The sequence below is a fragment of the Nannobrachium achirus genome (assembly GCF_963921795.1).
Source record: "Nannobrachium achirus genome assembly, chromosome: 9".
Lineage (NCBI taxonomy): Eukaryota > Metazoa > Chordata > Actinopteri > Myctophiformes > Myctophidae > Nannobrachium > Nannobrachium achirus.
The window spans coordinates 8,909,697-8,929,911 of NC_137818.1; the positions used below are offsets into that span (position 1 = coordinate 8,909,697).

Here is a 20,215-nt window from a genome sequence, read left to right on the forward strand (position 1 = left end):
CCGTTTGTTTTGTATTTATCATTTTAAAAATGATTTAAACTAGTGAAAACAGACGATCTACAAGCACACAACGCCTCGCACCGCGAGGCGTTGTGTGCTTGTAGATCGGCTGTTTTCACTGCTTTTGTGCAACGGCCTTGTATGATGAAGCAGGGCTTTGCGAAAAAATGTATACATTTGAAACTTGGAGATACAAGGTTTCTGCCTGACAGTGACGATTTACTTTGTTGGCCGCCGAGCCCCCAAAATGGAACTAACATTTTATTAAAAAAAAAATCCTAATGGCCGGCCTGGACCGGCCGGGAATGAACCGGCCGTTCGGGAGTTGTCCCTCTTTTCCCAATGGCCAGCACGTCCCTGGTAACTAAGCTAATCATCTGGGGACCCCCGGTTCGGGGACCCTTGGGACTAGAGGCTGTGTGTGCTGTGGGCGCGTGCCAGCGTGGGGCTGGCGTGCGACGACGGCGGCGGCGGGTCCTTCTTGGCGTGCTTGGCGTCGTACTCCTCGATGAAGGCCTGCATGGCCTCCACGCAGCGGTGGCCGATGTCGCGCAGGTTGTCCTGCAGGGACGCCTGCAGGGTGGGCTCCAGCTGGGGGTCCTTGGCGATCAGCATGCGCACCACCACCGCAAAGGTGTCGCAGTCCTGCCGGTACACCTGGGGACAGCGCCGGGACAGAAGGAGTTACTACTACAGCACAGACAGACAGCCCAGCAGTTTAACCCATTTAGGCCTAGGATTATTGAATGCTTTAACTATTGAAAAAATAGCAGATATACAAGCTCACCGCGCTGCAAGCTTGTAGATCTGCTATTTTTGAAAAGGTCGTGAAAATGTGTGCAAATCTTTCAATATATGTATTTTCAAACGAACGTTTGTAACCCAAATTTTGCTTCTGGGTGGTCCCTGGAACTAGATATTTTGAGATGGGGGTCCGTGGGCCAAATAAATATCAGTCCTTCACATGAAAAGGTTTGAGAACCACTGACATAGTAGTGTCTCAAGAACAGACTAACTGAGCTCCAGTTAAGTGAAAAGGACCTTTTCTTTGACGATGGCTGGCCAGATTGCTGACATATAGAAACATAGGTTTTTCCAAAAAACCTTAGAAGGATTCAAAAGACACTTATAGAATCGGGTCAAAATTCAAAGCAGATCTACAAGCTCGCGGCGCAGCACCCTTGTATATCTGCTATGTTTCAATAGTTAAAGCATAAAATAATGATACACAGTAATGTGTACCCGTTCTAAATAGGTTTTAAGGGAAGTTGTCAAGGAATTCCACACCTGGGTGGCAGTGTTGTAGAGGGAGAATTGACCCATATTTGTCTTATGGGTTTGTGTTATCAGATGGTTGTGTGCGCTACCGCTAGTGTTGTGGCTGTGGGTGTCACTAACTAAGTGTGTTGGTCTCAGACTCTTCAATGCAAACAATGTATTGGTCACTCAGGCCGTCCTTCAGTACATTCTTTTATCATCACAGACCAGAAACACACTGTATATGAAAGTATGAGGGTTTTTAATGAAATTAATAATTAATGAATAAGGAATAATGAACAGAGGGAGGGGAGGGTTCCGGGGAGGGTCGCTGACCCATGACGCAAACATTTAAGTTTAGTTGACGGATTGTCACACAAAATAATTGCGATTTAACTATATACTACTTTTATTTTATTTATTTTTGGACATCAATACAATTTCAATTTCTGTTCGGTTTTTAAGGCTTCATAATCACAAATTGCACAGGGAAGATATGAAAGATATATATACAAAGAAATTATACTGACACATTGTGTACAGTCAAAAAAGCAAGGCACAATAAAAAGAAGAATATATACATAAAGTGTCAAAAAGCTGTCGCAATAAAAGAAGAATTTAAAGCACACTGCGGAGGGGAGGTGTTCGTGTCTGTGACACTCGTTAATGTATAAAGGAAGGCAATTATGTTTCTGATGAACGAGTTACTAAAGGGGGGGGGGGGGGCACGGAATCTTTGTGTTAAAGGCATATTATGTCACTTTCAAATTAAATAAACACTCAAAAGATAGCAAAAACAGCAGAGCCACAAGCTCACAACCCGTTGCATTGCAGCACGTTGTGAGCGCACAAACGTGCAGCTTTTTCACAGCACAAGAGCATGGAGTGTGTTGTGATGAGACGCGTCTGAGAGAAACCTTGAGTGAGACGCTGAATGGACCAGCAGACCACTGCAGAGCGCCCCAACAGAGCACTTGTGTGGCTCCAATAGGCTCCATACACACAGCCATGTTGTAAATAAATTGGGCCCCTTCCTTATAATCTCTACACAGGTGTTACCAATGACACCAATGACGTGATGTTCCATTCTGCTCAAACAGAGTCAGGGTGCTGATATTGTGTCATGTTGGCTCACTGGAAACACTCTGCTACACCCAGTGGGTCTCCAAGTGTCCTTGAGGTGGTTTCCAAATGGACCCTTTTGGGTCAGTGACTCTGATAGTGTACAAATAGAACCACATGTGTACACCATAACTCAGAGTTATGGTGGTCATTGGAATAAAAACCTTCCAAAAACACTGTACCAAATGGCCCCTGGTTCTGATTTATGATGGTCAAATGGAATACGTGGAACAAAGCCTTCATTAGTATCATCAATCATTAAAATAATATCGTGATTTTAATCAAATCTCTAGTAAAACGAGATAAATAATGTTTGTTTCCGTCCTCACAAGAGAAATTGTTGTTTTATGGTTTATAGAGGTTAGATTTATGCCTCGTTTCTTCTTTGGTCGTTCGTTGCACACCGAAACGTAACCCACGACACTGCAGCGCGTTGCGAGCTTCTACATCTGCTAGGGTTTGGGGTTAAAAATAAATAAAAAAGCGTTGCGGCTTAACACTTTGTGTGCTTGTAGATCCGCTCAGCTATTTTCAGCCATTTTAAAAGCCGTCCTAACATTTGTATCTCTTCACAAGGACAGCAATACAAACCTGTGTGTGTGTGGGTGTGTGTGTGTGTGTGTGTGTGTGTGTGTGTGTGTGTGTGTTATGTCTGCATCAGCTACCTGTTGCCAGACATTCTTTTTTTTCTTCTCCTCACTAAGCCTCTCTACCTTCCCTCCGTTACCATGGCGATATCAAAAAGCAAAGCAGGCCTTCTGGTTGTCTCTAGTGGGAAACAACAGATCTTGGTTTCCCGCTGTACCGGGCTGCCATGCCCGTAGATCCCGGAAATTTAATTAGCTTTAATCATTATGAAACAATAAAAGTATGATCGCTGTATATAGCCGATTCGGACTCTTTAGGCCCGCCTCCTAACTGTATCCGGCCGTATTTCCGGTTCTGACCGGATCTAGGTTTCCGTATCCGGTCTGAGGCCCAATCGTAGCTCCGATCCCATAGGTTTGCATTGTAAACAAGGAAGCTGCCTGGCCGGGCATATCATGGTCTTTTTTCACGCAATTTTTTTTTATTCTTCTTTTACCCGCCTGGCATATGATCTGCACACATATCGTCTGCTATGTCCGCGACGTGCCCTCGCAGGAACATAGCGCACAGCTCGGCGTTTTACATGAGTTTTTCTGTCAACAGTGGCAGATACAGCCTGACAACGGATATTTCTTTTTCCAATGAGATGGTTTTTTTCGAAAGCTGTGGTCCGGTCTGCAACGCTGGTACATGTTACATGCACAGATCGTGCGCGATGCGTGCACGTGCCCGCGTTAAAAGGTAAGGACAATTTGGCAGTTGCTGAGTTCAGGCTATGTTTAAAATGGCAGAGAAAAAGTTTAATAAAACCATTGTAGGAAAATGGAAATGAATTAAAAGGCATTTAATTTCTCTATTCTATGGGTACTGTGCAATGTGCATGCATGGATATGTTATTCATTATCTGGGTTAGGCAGGCAGTGGACCTAAAGCAGAAACACATAAAAAACAATATAATGCAATTGATTTTATTAATATCGTGAGTAATATCGATATCGAGGTATGGAATATGGAAGGTTTTCCTAATATCGCCCAGCCTTAGTTCAAATCTAAAGTGACATGGATCCTTTCCAGGGCTAAATGTGTTCAAATAAAATGGGTTTATTAACTGGTAAAGGCCAAACAGTTACGGCTTAATAACATTTCTCCAAACGGCCATCACTCACTTTTTACCCTGCTTAAAGGGATATTTCACTTTCAAAAAATCCTTTGGTAATTTTAGTGTCTAATCAAGCTTTTATGAACAGTTTTTTAGTTTGCTTGATTCAATATTTAGATATTTGATGTAAATGTTATCAGGCCCTTCAGGCCCAGAGCCAGAAAAAATAATAGATGTTTTTAATGAATCTATTATTAATGGGTGTGTATGGGGAGGAGCCCTGGAGGAGGAGGCATAACATTTACATCAAATATCTAAATATTGAATCAAGCAAATAAAAAACTGTCCAGGGTGTTCATAAAAGCCTGATTAGACGATAAAATGACCAAAAGTGTTTTTTAAAGTGAAATATCCCTTTAAACCAAAGTCCCAACTCCCAAGTACTTTCCCCGCCGCCGGTCATCACCGCATCAGGAGGAGTCCTGCTGTGTTGTGAAGACGAGGCATTTCATAACCGTCCCCAGAAAGCCACATGCTTCCACGTTTGACCGAAATAAATCACTGCCTCCTGCAATCAGCTATTAAAGCCTCCCGTATCAATCATGTCCACATGATGAAATGCTTCATCACTGCAGGGAGCACGGTAAATTCAACCGCCTCAGGCTCTGTGCTGTTTACACAACACCTCACTTGTCAGGCAGAAACCTCCTATCTCCATATTTGGAGGTGGTCGTGGCGTGTTCGTCGTGCAAACTGAAGAAGGAGGGTAGGGAGTCACACTATCTGATGGCTGGTGGGAGGTAGGGATGGGACGATAAGCAATATTATCGTTTATCGCGATAAAAAAACACTCAAGATAATCGTATCGTGGAGATTTGATTTATTGTGATATCGTCCTCCGTCATGCACTGGGATCAATTCACCTTTTATTTGCCGAGCTGCATATCCGTTACCACTTAAACCCTCTATTATTGGTAAAAGTTACTTAATATACGTAATATACGTACTTGGGGATATGGGGGGAATGAGATCAGTGAAGCTTCCTCTGGTGTTAATTAGTCATTTCTTCTTATGAATTGATGCTCTGCTTATCATACAAAAGCAGTGGAAATAGCCGTCAAAACACATCGCATCTTGTAGATCGGTCATTTTCACTATTTTAAAAATGTTTTAAAAATAATAATGAAAACAACAATCAGAATGTTTTGGACATACAAGGTTTCCACCAGACATCGACAAATTCACGCTTAACTCATTCTCTAGCAATCACGTCTTTTGCACACATGTTTTTTCAAAGGCCCCATCGTCATTGGCATCCGTCAGTCTCAAGAGACTATGGAGTCGCGCTCTGGATAGGGGCCGTTCTGCTTCCGGTGCAGCGTTGGACGTGACTGAATAAGCCTATGCAGGATTTGCATTCCCTTCCGCACTTCACGCAGGGGAAGACTGGTTGTCTGTCTGGCTTCGGGCCACAAGCTTTCGCTGCAGTCTCTTCACCACGGACTGCTGGGCCAGCGTCTCTTCGAACCTGTGGAGAGACCGACCTCAATGGTCCGTCTCCAAGCCCTGCGATCTGATGCTGCAGCTTCCCAGGTGTCCAAGTCGATGTTCAGGGCCTTCAGATCTCTCTTACAGATGTCTTGGTAGCGCAGTTTTTTCTCCACTCACTGATCTTCGTCTGCATTTTGGGTTAGACTTGCTATAGGCTATTCAACCGCTTTGGCTTACTTTTCTTCCCCCGCGGAAGCACAGAGAAAAACTTTGTGTCCGCGTCGATCGGTGGATCGATCGTCCTGGAGATAAATATTCTGTGAGTGTTACTACTTGGAAGATCTCTGGCGAGGCTGGATGATTTATTTATTCAGTGAATAAGTTAAGACAGCAACACACAACACCGTCTCCACTTCTCTATAAGACCTTTTCAACCTTCAACACCATTTTTCTGTTACACCAATGTGCATCACGTGAATGATTTATACTAGGGATGTGCACGACTGACTGAAATCAAAAGTCGATCATTCTACCGCTAAAGGTCGCTGCACACTGCTGCGTTTTTCGGGCCGAATATCGGAGTGAATTTCAGAGCACGTAAATAAAAAAATCAACCTCACGTTATGTCAGTCACGTTTGCACACTGCCTTCCGTTTCTTATTTATTTTCGGACCAGGGTTGATTTTGTCCGATTTTCGCAACCGTCACCATGAACTGTGTCCTTTGCTCTCTCTCTCTTCTCTCTCTCTCTCCTTGGCCTGAAGAATGCTTTAGAGGATTTCGGATTTCCAAAACAACGAAAAAACGCAGTGCAGTGTGCAACCAGCTTTATTGTTCGATAATTTAGACCCCACCCATCCTAGGGATCCTCTAAAATGTAGTTACTATGGGCAGGGTTTTGATGACAATACAGCCTTTGCATACAATAAAAAATAAATCTACACCCTCACGATTCATTCTTTTTTTGTCATGCGTCATCTAAGATTCACAAAAACTTTGTAAAACTTGCCATGGATGCACACAGTGCAGAGTGGGAATACGGTTTGACTGGTGGCTGTGAGAAGCTAGAGTTCATGTGGCTAAAGGTGGCGTAAATTATGTTTTGGTTAAAAAGAAGTGTTCACCAACTCTTAAATATTGTGTTGTTTGTTCAGTAACAAGGGACAGAAATTACATTTTCAGTTGGGTTACCAGGCAGGAGAGAGAAAAGTCACACAGGATACGTGATTAACAAGCTGAATTGGAAGTGATGATACAAACCACTATAAAATCACCATTAATCATCAAGGCTGATGAATGGGTACCATTTCCCGATTGGCTGAAATTAGTGTGGTTGCTTAACCCTGGTTTTTGACATTATCGAAACGAAGCGGATAAAAGCGCCAAACTTCTTTTGAGGCTTCTTTAGGACCTAACGATGGATTTTGGCCTTGGGTACCAAACGTTATTTTTAAGTTTACCCATAGAATTGTCCATATCAAGTTGGGCTCCCATCGACTTTCTATACAGGAGGAAAATACCCAGAAAAAATGGTTGCTTTAAGTAGGATGTGAGGGGTCTAACTAGGGGTTTGTCATGATTCTGAATCCATTGCAAGCATTTGTTTTGCACAAAAAACTTTCCTTGGACTAGAAATGGCCCCCAAAAACACCCAAAAAACTGTGAAAAATGATGACTCATCACTAAACCATCATTTTGTGGGGCCATTTATAGCCCAATGAAAGTTTTCTTTTTTTCTTCGCATGTCGCCCTGAGGCGTCTTACTAGTTATTATACAAAACAGCTGTGTGTGTGTGTGCGTCATCACCTCCTCTATCTCTCTCCTCTTCTGCTGGATGGCTCTGTTGCGTGCCGTTATCCGACTCATGGTGGAATCTCTGCCTCGCTCCCTCTCCCCGCTCTGGGCCCTGTCACTCTCTCTGTCCTGAGAAGACTGCAAGACACACAGAGGAGAACATTCAGAAACAGGAGATGGGATCCTTCCTGCCCTATGGGCCACACGGCTCGGTAAGGACAACTGTTTTTTTACAACAAGGGTTCATATTTTAGATCAGGGGTCTTCAACTTTTTCAGGCCAAGGACCCCTTAGTTGAGATAGAGATGAAGCAGAGAGACCCCCCCCCCCACAACCATTTCATAGATTCCATATAGTTTCATTGTTTGACAGTACTGTATGTTCAGATCAGGTCAAACTTAGTCTCGCGTAGCCAGACAACTATTCCACAATCTCTGAATGCTATATAGAGTCTGGAACAGCAGCTCCAGAACGGCGAGTATCGAAAACGGGCATTAAAGTTCAAAAATCTATATTTTAAAATGTCATTTCTGCTAAGCAGCAAGCTAAACATGCTTATATGATTTTTATTTATATAATGATAAATATTTGTGGGATGTGAGACGGAAGCGGAAGTGACGAGGGCTTCACTTCCGCTTTGACCGGGTACTCATCGTTCTTCTCTTGATGCGCCAGACTGTATGCTGGGAGCATTTGACCAAATCGCGGAGGCAACAGTCTGGCCACGCGAGACTAGGTCAAACTTGACCTTTCACTCTGTACTTAGTCTACTCTCTTTCCCCAATACACCAAAGCTCTTTGCCAAAAATAGAAGATCTTCTATTTTTGTCTGAATTTCTCAGGATATGGACACTAGGGTTCAAGTGGTTAATATATAAAACAATATACATATCACTCAAAGATTTGGAGGACCCCCTGTAGTAACTCTGAGGACCCCCTAGGGGTCCCGGACCCACTGTTGAAGACCCCTAACTTAAAGGACAATTTTGTTTTTTTAGGGTTCATATTTTAGAAAAGAAAATATGCTATTATTTTAGCACGTTTTGATTTCAGTGGGTGGGGCATGTGTACGAGTGGCTAAATGTGTCTTTTTAGACACAATAAACCAGCGATTTCTCCATTACTATTTACAGTAACACTACTAGCCCCCATAAGTCACATCTGCCCATGAAAGATTGCAGTGCATCTTGGGAGTGGACTTGTAGTGTTTAAAAAGACATTTAGCTACAGTACTTGTGTGCATGCCTCCAGCCACTGAAATCAAAATCATTCAAATCTCTAAAACGATAGGAAGGAATAAATGAAAACATTTTGACACCGTTTTCTCTTTTTTTATTTTATTTTATTTTTAGGAAAAAAGGAGAAAACTGTTCAACTCAAATCTCTGCTGAATGCTGAATACAAATCATAAAGAGAAGAACCTGTCCCAGAATCTATCCCGGTGTTCTCTGAAACCAGACACCCTGGTACCTGCTGGAGATTAAATAAAAGACACAGGCCGAGGCAGCAGCAGAGGATTGTTGCGTGTGGTGTAATACAGTACTTACACTCAACTGTTTCTCTCTCTCTCTGCTGGAGGTAGACCTGGGGAACAGCGGAGTCAGTGGAGCTGGAAGACAAAGAAAGCACACCATGTCAACACACAGTGGAATAAAGCAAAAAAATAAAAATCTCTTGACTTAAAGTCCTAATCTGTGAAACGGCAAGAAAGGTTTCCGGCACACACACTGCAAGCTTTCGTTTCCCAACAGGTCTGAGCTGAACCAGAGGTAGGGAGCGATCCGCTGTGTTCACTTGGACCGCGCAGAGGTGCCGGAAGTCAGGGGGACGAAGATTTACGATTCTGTCCCTATTGGGACATGACTCGGACGGCGCTGAGTCGGCTCAAGCGAAAGTCTTCTCAAGGGAAAGTTAGCCGAGTGCCGGACCAATCTGGGAACTAAATCATTACCAATAACTTAATTTCTTCACAAATGTGCTCATAAAGGTGTCTACTATCACCTCTGAACTTTGTCAATCACAACTCCCTTGTGAAACTTTGAGGGAGCCAATTTAAATTGGGGGTATCCTGAGGGCCTGGGATTAAAGGTGGAAAAAATGGCCAATATGAGCGTATGAGGTGTGTAATTAGGGTATTTTGGGGCTGCTGAATCCATTCCAACCATTCGTTATCAGTAAAAATGACTCCTTGGCCATAAAATAGGGCACACGACTTTTGTGTGTCCATGAGACATATAATATTGGCAATAAAAAAAGGTTGGAGTAGGGTTTGAATTCATGAAAACTATTCAAGATCAGGCGGGTAAGCACACATCATGACACAAAGGATAACATGATACAATCTGACAAGGAACACTCAAACACACGGTTTAAAACATAGGGACTAACAGGACACAGGTGAACTCGAATGACATGATTGGCAATTGGACCTATTTTATGGCCAAGGAGTCATTTTAACTGAAAACGAATGGTTGGAATGGAATCAGCAGCCCAAAAATACCCTAATTACACACCTCATACGCTCATATTGGCCTTTTTTTCCCCTTTAATCCCAGGCCCAGGGTATCCCGATACCTCCAACTTTGATTGGCTCCCACAAAGTTTGTCAAGGGAGTTGTGATTGAGAAAGTTCAGAGGTGATAGTTGACACCTTTATGAACACATATGTATAGAAAGCTATTGGTAATGATTCAGTTCCCAGATTGGTCCAGCACTCGGCTAACTTTCCCTTACTAAACACCACAACACGGCGACTCGCTCGCTTTACGTACCTCGCGCTGCGACGTCTCACTCCTTTGAAGAAATAGTTCAGCCCAAAATGACTTATTTTCTATCAGTTACACACAACACGAAGCCTTGAATACATCGCATTCCTGAGCCAATTGTCTTTGCAAAAGTATTGATTGGTTGCCCGAGTCCCGTGGTCAGACTCGTGGTCATTTTCTGCTGAATAAGAGGTAGTTCCAGTGATTTGAACGGCCCATTTTTTTAACAATAAACAAATCCACGAAACTGCCGTCATTTGTATTGTTGACATATTTCTACCGCATATCGCTACTTTTGTTCAGCTTTGACCCCTCTGTCACATGGTGCTATTTTTCGTCTAGTATCACTGCACCGCTGCAGCCGTAAAAGCCTGGTGCCAAAACAAGGTGCTCAAGCATAAACTTGTGCCAGTATTTTCCTACAGCTTTAGGTCCAAAAATCCAAACTAACATTTTGCGAATCGTTGCGAAGATGACCGTTAATCGCAATTATATTGGGCCACAATAATCATGACATGAAACGCTTCATACCCCCTCTCTCCCTACGACCGCGGCTCCCCCAGTAGAGCATCGCAGTGAGGTGTCGGAAGTCCATTTTCCATTCATTTTCACCATAGGGTTTTTCATTATCAGCCACAAAGTCGTAGCAATTCAATGTACACTTACCACTAGGCTGGTGGTTGTAAAATGGTTCTATATGCTCCTGTAGAACCCCCGAGTATGTATGCAATCACTCTAGTTTTAGTAAAAACACGTTTTAATCAAGATCGCACGGAGAAGAACTGCATTTCCCATACTGCTAAACATGTACATCCGGTGAAATCGACGTCTGTGATTGGTCTAGCTTCTTCTTCTTTCACATATCTTGCGGTTACCACGGAAGTAGCTACTGCCCCCTGTCTTCCCGGCGGATTATTGCACGTCAGAAGAACACTGTGAGCGATCGTCTTTCTTTTACAAATATGATGCACTATGTTACGGATGACGATAAGAGCATCCACAGAGATAACAATCACTACATTTCAGGCCATATGCTGGCCTGGATAACTAAACTGAGCGTGATTTCAGGGCTATATTTCAGGAAACAACAACAACATTCGCAATGCATTCTGGGAGTGTAGTTTCCGCAATTTTAAAAATAATGATGTACACAGTCTTGTACCCTGCCCTTTTTTTCAGCTTTCTAATTAATCTTTGCATTCAAAAAAAAAATCGAACCTCTGTTCGAAGTGGAGCTGTGTGTGTGTGTGTGTGTGTGTGTGTGTGTGTGTGTGTGTGTGTGTGTGTGTGTGTGTGTGTGTGTGTTGCAGTTGAAAACAGCGCCCCTCCCTTAACATGTGTGGTCATAAAAGGTACTACACCACATTCTTGAGGCTACATACAGACAGACCCACATACAAACAGACCCACATACAAACATACCTACACACACGGCCACGTATAGGGAGCTTGTGTTCCACACAGCTCCAAAAATGTGAATATTGACATGATCCCTCTCCAGCCGAGATGGCTTTGTCCAAGGCTTAAAAACGTTTAAATAAATACTTTATGAAACGTCTATGGAAGAAATGAATGCGGAAAACGCTTCCGACACCAGAGAGAGGACGGGGTGGGGCTTCAACTGCGATGCTCTGTAGCAGCGCTGTGCTGTGATACGGTTGTATTTCTAGAGCATGGCTTACACTTACAGTGGGTCAGTGTGGAGCTACTGTCTGTCTCTCCTCAATCTCCTGTAGTGTGTGTGTGTGTGTGTGTGTGTGTGTGTGTGTGTGTGTGTGTGTAGCGGGTGGCTGCCTGCCTGGGGGCTAAAATTAATGTTTCTTTAAGCGGGATCTGTTGGGTGTGATTTGAGAAAATCTGCCTCGCAACGTCTGACTGCAATGCTGCTATGTGAGGCGATAGCGTTGTTATGGCTCATTATATACTGCTCTCTCTCTCTCTCCCAATGTCTCCCTGCTGTCTCTCTACCTCTCTCGATGAGTCACCATCATCGCACCATCTCTCAGGCACACTGAGAAACCTGTTTCTCTTTCTCTCACACACACACACACACACACACACACACACACACACACACACACACACACACACACACACACACACACACACACACACACACACACACACACACACACACACACACACACACACACACACACTCTCTAGTGTACAGTGATACAGAGATGCAATGGGTGAGTATGAGAGAAAGACACACACGCCACGCCATGCTAGATCCTCTGTGGCAGTTAACCCATTTAGAACGGGTAAACATGAGTATCATTATTTTATGCTTTAACTATTGAAAAATAGCAGATATACAAGCTCACAGCGCAGCTGCGAGCTTGTAGATCTGCTATTTTTGAAAAATCGTGAAAATTTGAATGTTGACCAGAGTCTTTCGAAGATTTTTTGAAAAACCTATGTTTCCATGTCAGCAATCTGGCCAGCCATCGTCAAAGAAAAGGTCCTTTTCACTTAAATGGAGCTCAGTTGGTCTGTTCTTGAGAGACTACTATGCCAGTGGTTCTCAAACCTTTTCATGTGAAGGACCCCCAAAATGATACGTATTTGGCCACGGACCCCCATTCAAAATATTTAGTTCCAGGGACCACCCAGAAGCAAAATTTGAGTTACAAACATTCGCTTTGAAAATACATATATTCAAAGATTTGCACACATTTTCACGACTTTTTTCCAAAAATAGCAGATCTACAAGCTTGCAGCGCGGCACTCGGTGCCGCGCTGTGAGCTTGTATACCTGCTATTTTTCACTGGTTAAAGAATTCAATAATTCTAGGCCTAAATGGGTTTAAGATGAGACGGAAGGCCAAAACCGCTCCAATGCAATTACTCGCTACATGCGACTTTATGCTACTACTCACAACCATTATCCCCAAAGACGGTTGCAAGGAGTTGCAATGGTGTGAAATAGCCTTAAAACTGTTGTGTTGCAAGGAGTTGCGAGTAGTTGCATTGGTGCGGTTTGGAACTTTAAAAAGCAGAAGTTCCTCCACTGTTCAAACTAAAGCCTCATAGAAGTATTGGAATACAATATAGTCGTGTGTGTTGACAAACTTGTTATCCTTGCTGTGATCTGTTAATGAACAGAAGTCCCAGGTCGTCTGTCACAATTATTACATAATAATCACATGCTGATCGTTGATATTTGAGACAATCACTTCTTTTTTTTACACAACTTGGTTGAATGCTTGATTCTGATTGGTCAATCACTGAATTCACGGGTCCGTTATATTGATGGGTTTTATTTAATTGTTTAATTTAATTATTAATAATTTCTTTGTGTTATATATATATATATAACCATAGATCATATAACTCCAGTTTATAGATCTCTACACTGGCTCCCTGTGTGTCAAAGAAATGATTTGAAAATACTAAGTTTGGTCTACAAACTATAAAATATTTCACGTTTTTTTAGGGCCAAGATTTCATTTATTTTTCTCCACCTACTGTATCTGGAACAAACTCCAAAGGTGTTGCCTTTTATTGAGATTGATTTTAAAACCATTAAGACTTGAAAAATACAAAAAATGTCTTGTAAATGTCTTGTAAAAGCTCATATCGCTGCACAGAGTGCAGCGATATGAGCTTGTAGATCTGTGCAGTGATATGAGCTTGTAGATCTGCTATTTTTGAATAGCCAAAGTATAACAAATGATGGTTTAAGTGGTTACGTCTTGACGGGTTCATCATTCTTCTGACCTGTCATTGTACTATTTTTCTGTTGCTGTGTTTGACTCGTGTTTATTTTGCCGGCTTAATCTTTCCATCTTGAATCTCATCATGATTAAATGTTTTGTTCTAAAACTTGTTGAATTGCGCTGTGTTGAAACAGGTTTTACAAATAAAGTTGAGCCTGGCCCTTAAGCAATGACATAATCAGTACTCCAAATCTTTGTAAGTCACACAATGGCTTCATGGCCTAGGGCTGTGCTAGCGCTGGTCTATACTGCCACCCACTGGTCACATGTATAAATGCACACACATAACAGTTTTGAAACACAAATCTACTTGGGTAGTTGTTGTTGAATGTTTAGGCCCGGGGACCCCTCAGGGGTCCTTGAGAGGGTTCCAGGGGGTCCCCAGCTAAATAATTGACAGTTAGGAAGTTGGAACCACATTGATATTAACCCTTAGGGATCTGTAACTCTGAGGACCCTTTTCCACCGGGGCTGAACTGGTTCCCTTATTTTTTACCTCAGCCTAATCTTTAATCTGTTCAGAGTGTTTCCACTGAAGATAAGAAAAATACTTCTTTCTTGCCCAGAACTGGAAACTGGAAAAGTGGGCGCGTCAATATTCTACAGAAAGACGTGATATATACAACGGCAAAAGCAAGCGAAAAATTATCATTAAAAAGGGGAAACTGTAGCTGCCATTTGACGATTGATTTCTATCCGTCATATTCAACTCACAGCACGACACGGAGTGCCGCAATGCGAGCTTGTAGATGTCCTTTTTGTTTTTGAAAAATATTTTCTTTTTTACATATCTTTGAACATTTTTTTAAGCAAACATTTGTAATTCAAATATTTGCTTCTAGGGCATCCCTGATACACTTTGAGCACCACAGATAAAGAAACATACGTTTTTCTGAAAAACATTAGCATTTAGCAAGATGTTTTCTTTATAGGTATGTTCAGGCCTAAATGGGTTGAATTAGTATAGAGGTTGAGGATTACACAGGACAGGGAGGGTCACACACATAAAAACCCTGTGTGAGCTCAAACTGATGTTATCAGCCTGGAAGATAAAGCACTATTTGACCAGCTGTGTGAGTGTGTGCTGTAATATATGTGTGCTGCTACTGAACTGCCACTAATCTGTGTCGTTTTACGTTGTTTCAATAGATTTTTATGTTGCTTGTTTTAGGTTTATTTTATGTGCAACTTATTTTGCTGCTGCTGCCGTAGTGGCCAGGCAAAAAGAGGTTTTGCATCTCGATGGAAGTCACTGTAAAAACTCATTGTAAAGAAAATACATACAAACTCACTCTATGGGAGCCAAGCCAGGACAAAGCCAGGAAAGCACATCACCTACGTAGACGCACTGCGGTGTGACAGCTTAGCTAACAACACTGTATAGCTCAAGACCCGATGCTAGGCAGTGGCTCAGGGGTATAGTTGCTGCCTTAGAACACGGAGGGGCTCCCCCAGCTCCTCCGTGTGTAGAAGAGTCCTTGAGCAAGACTCTGAACCCCTAGTTGCTCCCGGTGAGCAGGTTGGTGCCTTGCATGGTTTCCTCTGTCATCGCTGTATGAATGTGTGTGAAGGGATACATGGGACATTGTCTTGAGCTTGCCGAAAATAAAGCACACGAAGAGGAATCATCACAAGCCTATGGTCACAAGCCCCTCCTACAGCATACCCTGCTATAACATCAAATATAACATAAATTGGACCATATTTTCACAAAACGCATATCATGGTGATTGAGACGAGGCTTTAACTAGCGACAGGAACCATAAAGTATTCATTACAATGTTTATTAAGGTAAGAACATCAAATGTAAAAGTTCAGGGGAAATGGATGGAATCCTATGGAGAACATGTTGCTTCTGGTACCAGAACAGCGCAACTAGCGGCCAATCATAGGAACTTTTAGTTCCGTATTTGATTCATTTTAAATCGGGACAACTACACCCCTGTAACCTAGTTGCTTCTTTTAAGCTCGTTTCATAGACCAGGTCGCTTGTTTCTCTTGCAAACCCTCCTCAGAAGGGCCAAGGATAAGGTGAATATAGGGGGACGTCGTCAACATTACCTGAGAGGCTGTCTTTTGGAGATGAACCCTTGTCGTCCTTGCGGTCCTTGTCCTTCAGTCTCTCCTTCTCCCTCTCCCTGATTCTGTCTTTCTCCCGTTTGAGGTCCAGCGCGGACGGCGGGGGGTCCCGGCGGTGGAAGTATCCCCCGGGGGGGTACTGGTGGTACGGCCGGAACCCGAAGTGGTGAAAGCCTGGCCTGTGGAAGGGGTTCTCCTGATGGTGGACATGGTACCTGAAACCATTAAACCATAAAGGCAGTTTATTTTCAATCCTTTTCATATCCAGGTCTGTTATGTATTCGCCATTTGAGCCGCATGGGCAGATGTGACTTATGGGGCTAGTAGTGTTACTGCAAATAGTAATAGAGAAATTGCTGGCTTATAGTGTCTAAAAAGACATATTTAGCCACTTGTATGCATGCCCCCACCCACTGAAATCAAAATCGCTAAAATGGCTAAAACGATAGAAACACTCATCTTTTATTTTCTATTACAATTACAATCTAAAATATGAACCCTTGTTGTAAAAAAAAACCTAAGTTGTCCTTTAAGAGCTAAATTGTAAATATATGGAACCTGTCTATCTACTCTGTCTCAGAGGAGGGCTGTGGACAGTTCAGAAACCTGCCTACCAGGGAAATCATTGGTAGGTTTGATCATATCAACCTTTTTTTATTTCCCTAATAAAAGAACAATGTCTTTCATTTCATCATGCTAACTTTCCAGGAAGAGAAAGGCGGTGGTTTTCTTGGAAATACATTCAAAGGGAAAGGGAAACAAGAAAGAACACTCATCGCTATGCAAATAAAAAAGCGTGCCAGTCCCGTACCGAGGCTTGTAGAATCCTGGGATCTTATAGGCACTGGTGGGTACTTTGGACAGCCACGCCCGGGGCCTGGACGGACTTCTGATTCGTCTGAAAGGAGTCTTCTTTTCAACCTGAAAGAACAAAGTTGTCAGCGTTAATTAAGAGTGAGGAGGCAGATTCTAAAAAAATGCCTTCATTTCATCACTGTCGTCGGGCAGAAACCTTGCATCTACAAGTTTCAAATCTGTACGTTTTTCGTAAGTCAAAGCCCTAACCTACTTCATCACACAAAAGCAGTGAAAATAGCGGATCTACAAGCACACAACGCCTCGCGGTGCGAGGCGCTGTGTGCTTGTAGATTGGCTATTTTCACTATTTTAAATAGTTTTTAAAAATAATAACAAAAAGATGGAAGGTTTTGTACATACAAGGTTTCCAATACAAGACAAAATATTATTAAAAAATTACAAATCATGTAATGTTGCTGTAGACTGTACACAGCAACAAGAACCCCAAAACGGTTCCTGTCTTGAAATGTAAAAATCAAACCTCGGTTCGAACTGAAGCGGTGAATTAGAGCAGTTCCAGATCTATGTTTTTGATTCAGATGGGTCCCAGGGACATTTTATGAGTCCCGTTTTTACTGGTCTCTCTCTGTTTTCACTGTGCGGTTTGTAAGTTTCACTTTCGGTTTAGAAATATCTCTCTCTCTCTCTCTCTCTCTCTCTCTCTCTCTCTCTCTCTCTCTCTCTCTCTCTCTCTCTCTCTCTCTCTCTCTCTCTCTCTCTCTCTCTCTCCTCTCTCTCTCTCTCTCTCTCTCTCTCTCTCTCTCTCTCTCTCTCTCTCTCTCTCTCTCTCTCTCTCTCTCTCTCTCTCTCTCTCTCTCTCTCATCCTGTTCATAACTGGTGAGTGAGTGAGTGAGGACAATGGACAGACATGACCATACATTGGAAGCGGCTAGTCACCGCTTCAAAAACCCCTAAGGTTTTCCTGTCCTACATGTGTTAAAAGCACACTGGAACCCAACACTCTTTCACAGGTTGTTGACCGGTGCTTCCCGGTCTGGCCGGGGACCGTCCTGTAGAGCAGGGCTTTTCAGAGAGGGTGCTCTGGCACCCTAGGGTGCTGTGTTGAAGTCCAGGGGTGCCACAGAACACTTTGATAATATTTGGATTTGGAATTCATCTTAATTTCAGTTTAACCACTTTGACCCTCTAGACTTAGTTAAACCGACCCGAGTTATTTTGGTACTCATTTGGCCAATGTTTGACCTGTTTTTGTAGTAGTTTAGGTTCTTGATTACTTTGGAAAAAAGTTCTTAAGCTGTCACTTCACTGTCATCTGGGGACCCCCCGCCCCCAAAACCATGTGGTCCCGACTAGGGCATTAACGAAAAAGTCGACAAGTCGACTCAGTTGACTTCATTACACAAGTCGACTCCCACCAGAGAAAGTCGAAAGTCGAAAACTTTATGTTGGTTTGTTTACAGTTGAGTGAGAAAACAATGTTGCACATTAAGTTAATCATCTGGGGACCCCCCAAAATAAGGGGGTAGGTTAGTGTGTGGTCGTGTGTGATGGGATGGCGAGTCGAGTCGACTTGCAAAAATCACAAGTCGTTAATGCCCTAGTCCCGACCCACAGGTTGAGAACCGTTGCAGTACAAAACAAGCAGAGCTACTGTTTGGCTGTGCGTCCAACAACAAGTTTTTTTTCTTTTTCTTTTTCTGTTTTCCCAGCTGAAACGCAAAGTCCTCTCATCCATAATCAGACGGCACAGGCGCTTCTCAGGGGGAGCGGCAAAAGAAACTCCTACACTGATTGTACATTTGGATCCACAAGGTCACAGTGTCTGCCTGTGTGTACGGTATTTACATGAGGACTCAGCATTTACATGAGGATTGAGGAGCTTCATGTAAATTTACTGTATACAGTCAAGACGATCACTCTGCCAGTAAACGCCTGCCTGAGGCCATCTACTGCACGCTAGGTAACCATGGAGACGTTGACTGCATGAGCCTACTTTTTTCTTGTTGGTACAACCATTTTATTTATTAGCTATTATACATACGGTATCAGGGGCGTAGCTGGGAATTACATTTTAGTAGGCGAAATGCCAGCCGAAATGCCAGCCCAGCAAACCCCCCCCCCACACAGATCTCAGTTAGTAGGCAGTTGCCTTGTTCGCCTAACGCTGCCTACGCTTCTGTACTGTAAGCATATGTGTATGTATGTATGTATATGTATGTATGTACAGCAGGGGTTTTCTAACTTTTTGGACTCAGGGCACCCCTGTAAATAACCTTTTCATCCACGGCACCCCTAAATTAGGGATGGGACGATATGAAAATTTCATATCACAATTATTGTGACCAAAGAAATTGCGATTTACGAAATTATCGCGATAATCAAAATCCATTATCCTTGGGCGGAACGTGTGAGCTTGTAGATCGGCTATTTTTTGGCAAAACATTTGATAGAGTGAAAAAAAGACTATCAAGTAAGTACGTATATTATAAGTATCTTTTACCAATTATAGAGGGTTTAAGTGGTACAGGAAACGCAGCTCGGCAAATAAAGGTGAATTGATCCCAGTGCATGACGGAGAACGATATCACGATAAATTAAATCTCCACAATACAATTATCTTGAATGTTTTTTATCACGATATACGATAACATCGCTTATCATCCCATCCCTACCCTGAATTACACTGTTCATTTTTAGAATCTTACATCATCTTGGAGAAATATGTGTTTCCATCAGAACTGACTGAAAATAACGTTATACTTGACATTTAACCACTTGAACCTCAGCATGCCTATTCTGGGGGGAAGGTTCACCAAAAATAACCGCTCTACAAGCTCACAATGCATCACAATGTGAGCTTGTAGATCTGCTATTTTTGGTGAAGAGAGTTGGTCGTAGATGGAAAAAGAACTCATCAAGTACAGTGCAAATCAGGTCTGTTTTACTAAGCATAGTGAAGTGATATTGATGAATTCCAAATATCAAATTATTGTGTGGCACTGGACTGGCATCACGGCACCCACTTTGGGAAACCCCTGCTACAGTGTCACACAAAATCATCAAAAGTAGCATCTGAAATCTGAAAGCTCGGAATCTTCAATCGTGTAGATCTGCTACTTGTGTTGCTTTTGCATTACTGAAAAGTAACAGTTTGACATAATGTGAGGTTTCCACACCGCAGAGACGAGGCTACAGTATAAGCCTTGAATCAGTTCAGTTGGGAGGCCATAAGTGTTGAGATGAGCATGATCTGTCTGTTTAGCCATGGAATAGACCGTCGTCGAGTGCATCTCCAGCCGTCCGTGTCAAATCTTGTTGTCCTGCGCATCGCGTAGCCGTGGACAAACAAAACAAGTCAGCTCTTGTCGGGGGCTGGGCGTGTGCGCACGAGAGTGCGAGACCAGCGCGGGCACGCCAAGCTCACAACGCGTCGCAACGCGATTGCAGACCGCATATTTACACCATTTTGAAATGGGT

The 20,215-nt window shown here is 42.9% G+C and overlaps 1 protein-coding gene across 1 annotated transcript in view; it reads right to left on the reverse strand.

The window, feature by feature from the left end:
- Positions 1 to 146: 146 nt before the first annotated feature.
- The window catches only part of LOC308290596 (uncharacterized protein), a 27,770-nt gene continuing 7,701 nt past the window's right edge, over positions 147 to 20,215 (reverse strand). Inside the window, exons 3-7 of the mRNA XM_080732500.1 lie at positions 16,730 to 16,839; positions 15,901 to 16,133; positions 8,900 to 8,961; positions 7,365 to 7,490; positions 147 to 657 (exon numbers count right to left, since the gene is read on the reverse strand). Coding sequence (XP_080588626.1) covers positions 409 to 657; positions 7,365 to 7,490; positions 8,900 to 8,961; positions 15,901 to 16,133; positions 16,730 to 16,839 — 780 coding nt within the window. The 3' untranslated portion in view covers positions 147 to 408. The remainder of the gene's footprint in view (positions 658 to 7,364; positions 7,491 to 8,899; positions 8,962 to 15,900; positions 16,134 to 16,729; positions 16,840 to 20,215) is intronic.